Raw genomic sequence first — 14,114 nt, forward strand, 5'->3', positions numbered from 1 at the left:
ATGATAGTGCTAACGAAGAATCATTCAATTGTCGATGAGTGTGTACTATCATCTCTGTTATGTAGCCATCTCGAAGTAAATAGTTTTATACTTATCCTATGTAGAGCTATAACAGGTGGTTACAATATTTTGTGAAATACTCAATGCGTCAAGGGGTGATCAGTAACACCCTGACCAGGGGCAATGTGATTATATCAGCGCAAGTCCGCTGCTAGTTTGGACGCCTTATGGTGACTTTCTTGGAGAGTTCGACCCCAATACCACACCGAATCGCTGCCGTCATGAAGTGTCATCACCATCAAGGTCCGCGCACAACGATGTCTACTCTCTGTTCCATTTCTGATTCGCAGATCATATGAATACTCAATGTTCACTGCTGTACCCAACTTTGGCGAGCTAGGTGTGATTCTACCTCTTTGAATAGGGTTGCCTCGGTAGGGAGAGTTTGGACACTTCAGAGTCTGGTTTGTGGAAGACTAGGTGGACCACTGTAGTCCGTGCCACTAGGTAGACTTAGAACGGTGTATAATATAATCACATTGTTCTCTGATACCCTCATTTGAGAATCTGTAGTGCATATGTGAAGCTCCTCCGTCGAGTTGAGTTCCGCAGTAATATCTCCAGTCCAAGTCACCGTTTCATCGTACTCCGCATTTTGCTAGCTAACGTCACTTTAGTGACAAACCCAAGATCGGTCTTTTAAAACTCAGGTATCATAACAAGTTAGCCAGGTCTTAACTCACTAAAAGGCTTTCTTGCTCAGCGCCCCACAATCCATTTTTCTACAACGAATGCTGCTTTGTAGTTTACGTTGCACGGCGATGTCAGTAATTTCTGGCAAAGTGCCTTACTCCTCCTTACTTCACCCACCAAAAATCAAGCAAAATGTAAGCCACTCCACGCTAAAATTCCCTCCTTTTGTCTATCGTTTTACGCCACTTATGTATTTTCAAATATACACATTTTGAAAGTCAGCGCGCTGACCCATTGCATCAAACCAGCAGTATAAACAGGAGTCATTAGTACTACTAATCATTAAAACTTTCTAATGATCTGGAAGGAATTTGGACCGCACTGAACTCGAGAATCGGACTCATTCGTACCATAATAGCTGCGTATCTCTAGGCGCAATCCTAAGTGAAGATCCCGAGAGTTAATAGTTTAAGCTGTTGGGTATAAACTCTGAAGGGAACTCTTCATACAGAGTCGAAACGTGATGGACTGTCGCTCTTTTGTCGTAAATAGTGTTTTGTTTACAGTCGTAGCGAACCGTTCTGGTGTTCATTTAAGGTGAACAGGCCAGTAAATGAATGTCTCAACTAAAGTCATCATATTTTTCATGGTTGACAAAGCGTGAAACGTAATACTTTTAAGCAGTGCAATCTGATCCATTACACCCCATGCATGTGAAGGGTGAGCTGACAGCGTGACACCAATTCCCCATTGCTGCCTCCCCAAAAACCCTAAAACTGGTAATTACGACATGCTTTTCACTGACGGGCTCTATTAGAATGGGGCATCCAGCATTTGCATCAAACAGAATTACACGGCAACTTCATTTCTACCATAATTATCAACGTCAATATCGTTGCCGAAACCACCATTCTCATATTGGACAACATCAATTTTTTTGCTGATGCTTCATTGCTTTACAAAAAACAGTCTATTTTCCTACATAGTGAGTACAGGAATCCGTAGTAAAATGGGATGTTTAGCAGATATGACACCTTGTCTCAGTGTTTATAAATAATGACTACTAGTTGTCCTACGTTTATAGGAAAGATGGGGGATCTGGAAATCTTTAATACGGACCCAAGTGTGCTCAGTGTGTACTTGGGTCCATATTCACGGTGTTTCACACTTGTTTCTACTTGCCTGCTGTTTAATCCGCATCAGTAGGACGTCACAACATTTTTCAGAAATGAAACGTCCTCCGCCTGGCACAGAGTAGACAGCCGAAACCTTTTAGATCCCAGAGTGTAATAGCCCGATAATCAGTAGGTAGCGGTGAATTCTGGTATAATGGCGGGGAAGCAAATCTATAGTGAGAGAAAACGTCCAGTTTCCGCTTGAGCTATGGTGCCATTGAAGAAGAGGCTATATCGGTGGTTAGGCAGACATGGGGGTCCAGGTCCGGCGGTCCAGACAAACTTTTTCAAAAATGTAGCTCAAAACTGTGGTTTCGGAGATGGGTGATGTATGCAAGAGTGAAGAGCTTGGCATGTTTGATCTGGTTTCCTCAGCATTTGTTGTGTGAGAATGATATCACTCCACAGTACAGTGGCCAATGAATGTCATATGCTCGTTGTAAAAAAGTTCTGGTGGCACGTCTTTCGTAGGTTATAACAACCCTAAGATGCGCTTGAGCCACGGGCACACTGCGAATTCAACGTGAAACCTGATGTAGGCAATGGTCTGTCTTCTGTTCCGATGGCATGTTCCGGGAACCGGAGTTCTTTTTCGGTATTAAAAGCAGTCTCGGCATTGGGATATGTCCCCATATCCCGTTGTACAAAGGCTTCCAGGTATATCCCAATTTGTGTACTGCAGCTGATGTGGGCTCAAGGAGTAGGGCCGAGAACCCCTGCGTTCGGGTGGGACTGTAGAGCATTTTCTATTGCTAAATGGTATATGGGTTCCGGCCAGCTACATGCGGTGTCCTGGTTGATTTACTGGTTTTGATGAACAAGATGAGTACAAGTGGCTCATTGGAGCTTCACGCTAGCCAAGGTCAGCTAAGAATGGAAGTAAGGTGGAGCGGTCGAGTTTTTACATCTTTAGAACAACAGATTAACGAATTTTTTCAGTCGTTGGTGATTGGCTTTTGCGTGCACAAGTTATATTCGTCATCGTTCTTCATAATATTCGGAAATAGCACCACACCGCAACTTGTAAAACAACATACACTCGCTCTTATCACATCTTTGGGGAACGCTTCAGAAGACATCTCAGTCCGTGCACCGTTGATAGCTACACAATTGCTGACGGAGCGACCGCAAGGAAACTGCCAAGTTCGGCTAACAGATCAGCAGCTGGCTGACTTACAACTAATAACACACCCAAACTGCCAATATTTTGATATATTGCCATTCATTGAATTAACTTAATACCTTGTTAGAGACGTGTGCCACTAAAGGATCGTCACTATTGACCATATATATGGGAAAGACAAATGCGTCGGCTGCAGGAAGTGCCGTGATGTGAGTATCATTAATCTTGCTTCTCAACATCAGATATTTTCATGCTGTGCTTATTGAGCTCAGCGATTAAGCACTAAGTCCTCCCGGGCCGTGGCTGTACTGGTCACATATCTGTTCTGGGACAACTGCTAAAGCCGACCTACCTGGTCGACATTGACAGTAAAGCTATACCCGACAGCATCAACACAGCTACATTGGAAACTACCTCATTAGAAATGCAGACGTGTTCACATTTTCGGACTTTCTGTAGAGATGTGTGCAGATACTTTCGCGCAAGTACGAGTGTGCCAGTAACCACCCTCGTATTGTGATCCGTTAAGCGTAGTTCAGCAAAGCTATCTAATAATTTCGCTTCCGGTTGGCTTATTCACCTATGAACTGCTTAATAAAATACCTCATACATCCACGCACGGCACTGTTGAACCGCTACCAGGGGAGACAACTGAGAATACAAGTTAAACAGACGAAAGCGTACTGGTTCGAAGAGGTGAGATTGAGTTACAGGGTGTTAGTGAAAAGCTGGAGTATTCCACTTGGATCTTTACACTTCTACTCACCTATAAAAGATTGAAATGTAAGCAGCGAAGGGGGACGTTAGAGGGGAGAGACACCTGTTCAGTGGAGGTGGTAATAATAAGCATCATTTCCGAAGGATGTTAGTCTTCAAAAAATGTCTACTCAAGAACCTCTACCGCGAAGCTTGTTTGCGACCGCTGAGAAGCAACTGCGGCAAAAACGCATAAAATTACTGGTTGTCAGACTAGGCTCTGTTGGCTCATTGCAAATGTTAGAGTACCGTGCTTAATGCAACGACTTTTCAAAATGGCCGGGAATCGAATCCAGTGGAGTATGGCTTGTGATTTTCCCTATTTTCTATATACTGCGGCACACAGGTCTATCACTAATTGAGAGACAAGCGTAAAAAACTTGTATGAATATGTATGAATAGAAATATTAGAGAAGTCGCTGACAGTTTACGGTAGGCGTCAGGCTCATACACTGGGTTGGTAACTCTTCCTGGGATACAAGGTCCAAATTCTATGAAAGGCATTCTTGTATCAAGACATGTATTACTAACTTATGGAAACAAAACACGCTGGTCCAGCAAGCCGATTAGACTCAAGTAAGATGGGTATATCTCCATTTCAGAAACTAATGGAAGGGACCAGGCCGTCAGGCCACGGCTGTGAAGTGGTCGGATGAAAGAAGCAGATATATGGACGAGAATCCGATTCAACTGTTTCGGTGTACCTAAGTATACTTCAGGTTTCAGCCCATACCTCATAGATCATATGGTACGATATAGCTGAGGCGAATTCTTGCGCCTATCGGTCTACATTAGTCTCTTTTATTTCTTCAGGTCTCTGGTTATACCACGCATGTTTCTACACACATCGTACGTTTGAATTGATGTCTACTTGATAAGGCAGCTAAATAGTTTGGTGAGTTTGAATTGGTACGGTGTTTCGTAGCTGAGAGTGGCCATAACTGTTCTCCTGTCTAAAAATTTTCGTGTATCTGATGAGAGACACTGCAGAAGAATTTCTGACAACATTTAAGTGCGCTTATCACACCCCATTTGCGCTCAGTGGTCTCCGAGAAAGCCCTTGTGAGGTCTTGAATATCACGTTTCTGCATCTTTCCTTAAATTATTGCCAGGAGGATTCGACGTCGCTTAGCGGACAAACGATCTTTTTTCACCGGCATATTGAGTAAAATATGCGGTCGACAGCGTCATCGGAATAAAATTATTCATTCCAGAATGGTCGGTGGTCAAGAAATAGAACGCATTATCGTTGTCTGATGACTTTGTCATTAATGACTCCAAGGTTTCTCGGAGGCAGAGAAGCCATGCGGCTCAACATTGCCCAGTGTTTTCCGCCCCAGGTTTATCAGAAGCGACTTGCAGTCTGCATACTGTTGAAGAAAGCGTTCACGGTCAATACTGGGTCAAACATCTCATTTAAATCGGTCACCAAGAACAGCCCAGGATGAAATGTAGTTCCAAAGGTTTTCTTCCAACAGAGTGTCCCAATGAATCACAGCTACACTTAACTGATGCATGGCTGGACACTGCAAGCCAGTAGCTTCTAGTATTTCGATCATTACGGATTTTCATCGTGGCGGAAAATTGTACAGTGTGAGGTTGCGTTTTGTAGGCAGCCAGTTCGATTATGGACTTTAAGCTTGCCAACTCGTCGAGTTGCACCAATAACAGAGTAGTCCCTGCAACAGTTGCATTCTCGCTAAAAGTTAGTGTGTTTGATATCGCCTAGAGAGAAAATGTAATGGAACCAAATCTTCTCAAACTGGATTGTACATTTGAGTGTCAAAGAGGCAGCAGAAGCCAATCGACAAAATTTCTACGGTTCTCACATAGGCCGTAAACTAGCTTATGAGAGCAAACTTTTGAAAAGCGATGCTTGTAACAAAGCAGAAGAACGAGACCTGACTACGACCCTCCCCGTTTCCCATTGTTCGGCGAGCCAATTACATCGAGCATTCATAGTATTTTCTTAAATATATCTCCCTACTCTCACCGCACTCCACCAACGTTAAAAGTTATTTTCGTTTCACAGCCACACCGTATTGATTGGACATATCCGGGGAGTATCCTGTAAATTTACTGTCTAATTCCCTTTAGTTCATTATTTAGTTTTATGCTCATTCTTTGATCTCACCTGACAACATTGCTGGTACTTCGCTTCGGCCACCTCCAAGGTGAGAACAAGTCGACCACCCCATTTTTCTCTGCCGCTGAGAACAACAACCATATATCCATATTATGATTAGCTTAACATATGGAGTGTCCAACAAAGTCCCGATCCAGATGTTACAATATTAAAATAGTGTTCGAATTGGAGATAAAACTAATTGTCTGTCACTCTGACTCGTCAGCTCCAGTACCAATTTTGGATTATATTCTACCATCTCCTTATCAAAGATACAATCAGCAGTTGGCTAGCACCGGAATATTTCATGTGTACAACGTAGTACCGAGAAGTACAGTATACTCATGGTATCTGCGCAAGAGTGAGTGATTTGAGAGTTAAAAGCTGCGCACATCAGTTGGAAAAACAAAAATTTGGAAGTCAGTTCTCGCCGTAGGTTTCGTTTGGTTTTCAGTGTCTACAGTAGTATCTCTGAGTAACTGCGGCAACGAATAATAACGTCTAAACGATTTTTCGACTGAAACGCTAGGAAGATTTCTTCTGTTCGCTATACCATCTTGGGGATTTCAGAAACTGCCAATTCGCTGCAACCTAAAGTAAATGTAATTTACTATTCTTGACTGTCTTGTGGACAATTACTGTCATAGCACACAGTTTTGTTATATCAGAATGGTCCGGGTACTGTGGCTATCTAGTGGTTCTGTGATACACAAACGCGTGCCTGATGAAAAGGACGCTGGTGTGAACGTAATACGCCACTCATACGATTCACAAAAACCCCGACAGCTCACGATCTGTTTCACCTGTGTTGACACACATCCGGTGGGCGCAGTCCCCTTATTTTTCACCACCACTATGTTCGGAACATCATAAATGAGATATTTAGTTGGACTCTAGGTAAATATCCCCTCAAAACCAAATTTTCCGCAAATGAGTGTATTTTACATTAATGGTGTGGGTTTTTGGACCCGTCTTCAATGACCGGCAGTGCTCACGTATGCGGCCAGCAAATGATTCGTTAACAGGGTCTCATATGGCTCAGCTTGGGTTTCTGCACTAATCTCTTCAGGCCTGAAGACTATAGACGCACGTTTTACCAGTTTTAAGTTATTTCTTTCAGGGCAATTATTTTTTTGTGCTGCTTCTGATACTACATCCGGAAAGTCTTAACCGATTAATAATATGATGCTATTTCAAAGCAAACATTATTCTTTTTATGAAGCACCGAGACGCTTCCCCTATTCTAAAACCATGAGAGCGGCAACTACTTGTGACTTGTGGAAAGCTTGGTGTGGGTGTTTGAAGCGCCATTTTTAGCTTTTCCGAAAAGAGCATTGTTGTGTAAGCAAGAACATCAGCAAAGATGCGATCAAGTATTATGTTTGATTGGTGCATTTGCGCCTTAAAATTCCTCCTGAGGCATACGCGGCACAGCGCTCCTTAAAGCAGAAGAGGAAACGTTTGATTTATATGTATATTTGGAATATGTAGGCTGATAAATTAATTTAGAGGAATATAGGAAAAATGCATTGTCAGGTCTCCATTTCAGTTGTCCTCTCTGCGATTTTATATGTCAAGCTTATTTTCACATATCAAAGTGGCTCAGTGGCAGTATTCTAGGCAATCAATTACGGCAAACATTTCTACTTACCAACCACTCCCTCTTCAAAACGCGGATGTGAGCTGTCGATAGTCTTGGACCAAATAATGGGCTAAGCTGCGCTAGCGAGCACATCAGCCAACTATCAATTCAGAATTATGAGATTTCATGTCGGAAACGTACGCAAGATAGCAGCACACTGATGTAATCACAAGCATCAGTTGAATCATCCTGGAAAATGTCGTTTAATTGATTATCTGGTCTAGTGCTTACGCTCGATTTGGCCCTTTTGGAACAAGTAAGGGGCCCCCGAGGCCAACCAATAGCCAAAATATTGTAATTACTGTTATAGGGACTTCATACCCCATATCCCGTCAAATGTGGCGGTGGCCCACTCAGTTGGACTCATCATATTGATTGGGTGATTTAAACAACTGAGGTGGGGCGCGAAAATGGTAGCTAGATCAGTAATAGTTTCTTGTCATTTCCAACAGGGACTTTGAACCCCAGTTGTTCGCGGCAATATGTCACTGGCGGCATACCAGTAGTGTCCCTGGAAAAGGCTAGCCTTTCAAAACAATACAGCACCAATATTCACGGGCGAGAAATGTCACTGTGGTTCACAACGAATGAGTACCAAGTTTGTGAGCTACACTAATTTGTAAAACAATTTTTGTTTTCACGGGACACTCACCTGGAAATCGGCGAGTCTCTCGTTTGCGAGGTTTGAATAACCTGAAAGTGCCGCCTCATGTTTCAGTTGCCACGATATTCGACATATCGCGATATTTGGATAGTCGTAACACACTATACTTTGACCACCCAAGACTTCAAAAGCGAGAGAATCAGCTTGCCACCAAGTGAGTCTTTAGTCGGAAACACCACTAATAGGCCTGCCAGAGGCATTTTTGACGGTTCACGTCCAATTGTGCCCTTCCTGGGGCTCATCAGGTAGCCGTGCGGCTTTTTATACCTTTATTTTACTTCCATCATAACACTACGTATTTCATCAATTGCATAATCGTTTTTTGTTTAAATACGAAAAGCTAGAAAAACGCGCACTCGTACGATTTCACACAATACAAGCGTGGTCACTTGCTTCGACTCTCTCTACTGATTTCGCTCGCGCTTGCAGCGGTCATTCGCGAGTCTCATGTACTAACTCTGGTACCAAAACATTTCAGACATCTTCGGAATCCATTATATGTGGGAACTGTTCAGAAGAAAACCTATGGACCAACACAAGTGGATTATCGTTTATTCGCTGACCTGAGCCAACGACGAACTATTTTAGAGAGAACAGTTGTTAGTGAGTCTGTTCAATCTGACCTCTTTATTTTTGTATACCCAAACTAGCGTAATTATTTTTATTTCTTTGCCACACACTCCTGGTAAACGAACTCATTGGGTAACCAGATCACTACAGGCGCAGCCCCCGGGTTTCCGTCTACTTGAACCCAGGTTACACGAAAATACTACTGCCAGGTTTTATGGGAAGCTCACCCGGAGTTCAGTTGAAACTCTCAAGTTTATTACAACCGTGAAGTCCGGAGACGCCGCTGAGAAAACAAAACAGGGACAGAGGGCTCTTCTCTTCAGCGACATTCAATGTCGCTGGAGCATGATAAATTACTGTTTATGGGTCCATAAATCCATGGAAGTCGCAACTATCAAACAGTTTTATTCAATATTGCAAAGGCCTTCGGACGGTACAACATTTACGTAATCTATGTGGGCTGCTTGCAAGTTCTTACCGACGAAGTTGCCCCGCCTCATCGGCACTAAGGGCTTCCGACTTTGGACAAGGAACTCGCATTCTCCAAACAGGTTAGTTAACCCTTGAAATAACCCTACAACATGTGGTGCGAGTCGTCAACGTCATGCGATGTCGGCATAAGATTGATCAATGCTGGTCAGAAGCTCTTTCCACTTGAGGGTGAGCTTCACGTGCACGCCACATGGTAGGCACACCCACATCAACCATTTTTCAATTAAAAAGATGAGGAGGTCTCATGAACCGTTGCATGTGGTTTCGCTGTAATAATAGACTTGTGCAAACAGCAAGCCGTTGGGTCAACTGTCTATGAGCCTATAGGGTACTTTGTGGAGCCCCATTCCTGCAAAATTAGGTATAATTTTAAAAATGTTCCCAGGAGTAGCAGTGCGACAATAGCAGATTGATCAATCGACCCCAAAGTGGTTTGGTAGCGACAAATTCGAAGAAATAAATGAGACGTTAAATATATTTAAACGCATGTCTTTGAGGCGTCCAATGCCACCGTGACGTAAGGCCTTTAACGGAGATTACATGAATGAATTGCGATTTAGCGGAAAAGTCAATCGACTGTTGCACCAGCATGACGACCAATTTATTCCTCAGGCCCGAAAAAAAAACAGATTTGGTTTTGGAGGTCACCTGCTGCATTTCTAGTGCACCCATTCGTAAAGCAAAACAGCGTTGGTGCTTTGACTACTCGATGAACGCACAAATACCACATAGTCATCCTTAATGTATTGATTTAATGCCTTCTCAAAGCCGTGCAGAATGAATAGGATATAGTTCCAAATTTCTCAAGAAACGCCCGTGAGGCCATTACCGAGGCCACAGCACAGTAAGTTCAAGGTAAGATATGCGCCAAGAAAATTCGAAAGGAGACTAAACTTAAAAATGAAAAAATGACTCCAGGTTTTTGGTCTGATCGCATATGCCACAAACGCGATTTTTGCGTAAAAAGGTTTATTTCGCTCGCAAAGATTTCACAAAAAAGCGTCGTGCGTCCAACGCGCGGAGCCACAAAGCGCAGAAAAATTGATGTTGCCAAGTTCGAATTCTCGTCAGATGACGAGTGAAAAGGTTTGAGTGGTACACAAGTGAAAGGGCTAACGGCCTCGTTAGCACTGCCAGCATTGAGAGAATGGACCAACAATTTGACCAGTGAAAGCAGCAAATTATAGACTATCCTTTGACCTATATATATATATATATAGTTTTTTCGACAGTCAGTGAATTCCGGATGCAAACATTTACAGGGCATCGTGGAGCTAATTTTGGATAATGTAACTCCAGCACTGACATTAACTGTCATTTCTCAGTGACATTAGTTCGAATCAACGGTTTCGAGTGTATCCACCCGATTGTTTTTTGTGATAAGATTTTTTATCGGAATCCAATCTTTACTCTGCAGCTGCCTTTCCTTTTCCGTGGTTCAAACTTACTTTCCCAAGAGGCGACATTACAGCACGTAATTAGTATTACGTGGCATGCACTACCAACGCGATGATCAACGCGGCGATGTATCTTGTATTTCGCTGGCCCTGAGAGCAGCTGGGTAGTTTGAAAGTATGTAGTGAAACGGTGCGAAACTGGGAAAACCGCGCACTTAGGTATACATTTGAAATCTACACCAGTGTCGAAGTATCGAATAATCTCTACCACCCGAATCTCCAACTAAATTGAGATGCATTCTGTTGGAATACTGTTTATTCTTGCGTTATTTTTAGGTTCCCAGGTCCGCAACAAATATCTTCGAATATCCGTGACAGAATTAAGGTTCTTTGTGGGTTTGTAAATTTCGTCAAGTGAGCTATATGGGAATTATACTTGCAAGGTTTGTTCCGCTACGGAAACTCGCCGCCACCTAATTCCGGCCAACTTACCAATGTGTTTCGTTTATTGATAAGGAAGTACGAATTTCGTTTGCATCATTAGTTCGTTGAGTCACAAGATTATAGCCTACGTATTCCTTGCGTCGCTGTTCCTAATGATGGTCATAATTTATTAGGGTGCCTCAGCAGGTGTGCGCCACGAATTTACAGCCTGGTACTAGGGTAAAACCAATTGGATCCCATCATTAAAGCGGCTGCACCGGTGTTTAACGCGTTCTTACTACAAGTCCGTTCGCCCGTAAGTATGATTAAATAGCACCATTCTCGAAGCCAACGTCATGGAAGTGAAATCCACACCACGCCCCCACCACGGTGCCTCCTCTCTGTGCCAAACCGTAGTAACCTGGCAAAGAATCGCTGCCTCGCAGCTTTAAGCCTCTATAACAATTGGCTTCATGCGCTTTTTGATGTAACTTACCAATGAACGGTGGGTTGATGATAGCAATTATTTCTGAACAACTTTGGTGACTTGAGAAATAAATAGCTGAAAGGTAAATTCATGCGGGGTTTCACTTAAATTCCTGCATTTCACAGCTTCCTAACGGAAAATCACTACAGTTTTGGGGTAATGAATGAAGCCGAAGTGCTCTTCGGTTTCGGGCTGTGGCATGCTAAAGTAGATAGAATCTGATTTCCCGGAAGGTTTTCTCACCCGTTTTGTTTGACTGTGCCGGTCAATATCCGGCAAACAACAATGGTGTTTATTTCCAGCTGGTGCGTGGAATACCGTATGGCCTGATCGTAATGGTACGGTCGGAATAGAGGAATGACTGACGACAGCTGTGGGTGCCTAGGTATGTGCGAAAGCGGAGCAGCCACGCAAATAATGGGCATTATCAAACACAAATCAGGTTTCGGGTAAACTGCCACGATCTAAATGCAGTGGGTATAGGGGGCGGGGAAACACAGTTATCAGGGTATATTCGTCTTTCAGGGAACATACCAAATGGAGGCAAGATCAGACCATATTTTTTAAAAAAAAATGGCGGGTAACGACACCAAGTGGAAGGTGAAACTTGGGTGCCTGGCCGGACACGCGATACGAAACCATGAGCCACAGAAGATATACCAGAAAAACGAGTATGGAGATACATAAGAAATTCAGTGACCAGCTGGCTAATTTGAACCAAAACTGAAAACCGTTTCACAATAACGAAGTGGAGATATTCGCAGTAAGAACAAATGCCAGCTCGAATCTCAGAATCTCGGTGGAACTGTATAGACTAATTGAAGGAGCACTTGGAGCGGAATCGGGGATAAATTTTCTTTTGGAGAATGATGTGTGCTAGCACCCAGGATCAAAAGTGATCTACAATGAAATCCACTAACTTGTAGTGAGAATATATCGATAGTGCACCAAAGTAGTTAAATCGGAAGAAGGGTTAATTATATTAAGAAAAACTCATCTCAGATATGTTTTGGACCAGGTATCCAACTCATGTTTAAAGTAAGACTTCCGAGGTGGCGAGGGAAGACAACTCAGAGTGTTTCCAAGGCTTTTCGCAACCAGTCCTTTTAGTTCCTTCATTCAAATGTCTGTGTCGTCGTTGACTGTCAGAATACCTGATGATTCACTATGCAGGAATATGCATTAAAAATGATACGATTTTCAGGAAGTTACATCGATGATATTCCTGGCGTTATACACCTTTACGGTGGCGTTCGCATGAACAGATGATAGCGTCAGATCCGGAAAAATAAAATAACTTGCCTAAACTCAGTCACTCATGCAGTGACCAGAGACAGCTGAAGAGTTTGTTCGACAGACAACTGATTCAAATCACAGACCTTCACAGACCCAGTCCCACTATGTCATCCAGACACGAAAGTCTTTTAGAAGAAACCTTATTTGAGCAGTCAAGCCCATTTGGGCCAATCACATGTTGTGGCTCGACTTGTGCATGATCCAAATATCCTCATCTAGCGGGAAATGTAATATTCTCAAGCTGGACTAATGCCACAGACAGTCTTCCATTCACAACATTTTGTGTGTGGTCGTAGACTGCAGAGCATTCGCTGGTCCAAAATATGCGCAAGCGTCAATCTCGTATACTGACTTGCTTTCGGTTCCATGTGACCTGATAGGGAGAAACTGGCGCCATCTTGCCATAGGGATCTTTAGCAGGGAGACCATTGTTGGGAAAACATCTCAAAAATTCTGAGAGTTCCAACCACGTTAGAAAAGCGGTGTGCATTTAAAGTATATGTTACATACAATAGTCTGTTAAAGGAGTATTAGGTACGATTTTTTGATAAATTACATGCAAAATATGTCCGTAGTTTTCTCAAAGAAACTGCTTGACGTGCACCGGGTAGTTTTCGTGTCACACTCACCAGTTTCAAGTCCTCTACCCATATTGGACCTGAATAATAAGCAGTCTGAGAACGGCATCTTGGGGCTGTCGAGTGACTTTACTTAACAGGTCTCCCTTGTGGCACGCTAGATGTAACGCTCCGCATCGTGCCCTCACATAAATCAAGAAAATATTCGAAGTTTTTAGGGTAACTTCCTCCAACGGATTTTTGTTTTTCCCGCCATCTGGCGCAATGAACATAGCTTATTTGCGCGACTAAAATGCCACCGGAGGTGCATGAAATCTAACACGTGCCCGGTTATCTCAACCGTGAAGAGTCAGCGTTATGGCTGAAACAGGATGACAAACTGGACCTTATTTTTGCGTTTCGACTGCCGCACACATATTGAAAAGAGATTGTATGGCTTTTAGTGTGCGTAATCCTTAGTGACCTGTTGGCCGTCTGAAATCAATAAAAGGTAAGACATTCAATCAAGAATTCGCCAGTTAGTCAGCGCAAATGGTAAACAGTCGGTTCCACCGTTCATTCCATAAGCTGTCCTTTTGGAGATAACGGTCTCGTCAGGCCATGACTGCACGAAACACATTCAATGTAACCGCCCTTATTGTATTGCCGTATTTTATCCCGGTTGACAAAAAATATTCGGCCACAAGAAAGGCA

At 43.1% G+C, this 14,114-nt stretch overlaps 1 protein-coding gene across 1 annotated transcript in view; it reads right to left on the bottom strand.

Annotated features, from left to right (window-relative positions):
* Window positions 1–13,494, bottom strand: part of T265_04163 (hypothetical protein) — a gene marked incomplete at both ends in the record, with an annotated part of 40,816 nt that extends 27,322 nt beyond the window's left edge. Inside the window, 2 exons of the mRNA XM_009168833.1 lie at window positions 8,976–9,031; window positions 13,473–13,494. Of these exons, the coding sequence (XP_009167097.1) occupies window positions 8,976–9,031; window positions 13,473–13,494 (78 nt within the window). The remainder of the gene's footprint in view (window positions 1–8,975; window positions 9,032–13,472) is intronic.
* Between the last annotated feature and the right edge of the window lie 620 nt (window positions 13,495–14,114).

This window comes from Opisthorchis viverrini, assembly GCF_000715545.1.
Source record: "Opisthorchis viverrini unplaced genomic scaffold opera_v5_67, whole genome shotgun sequence".
Lineage (NCBI taxonomy): Eukaryota > Metazoa > Platyhelminthes > Trematoda > Opisthorchiida > Opisthorchiidae > Opisthorchis > Opisthorchis viverrini.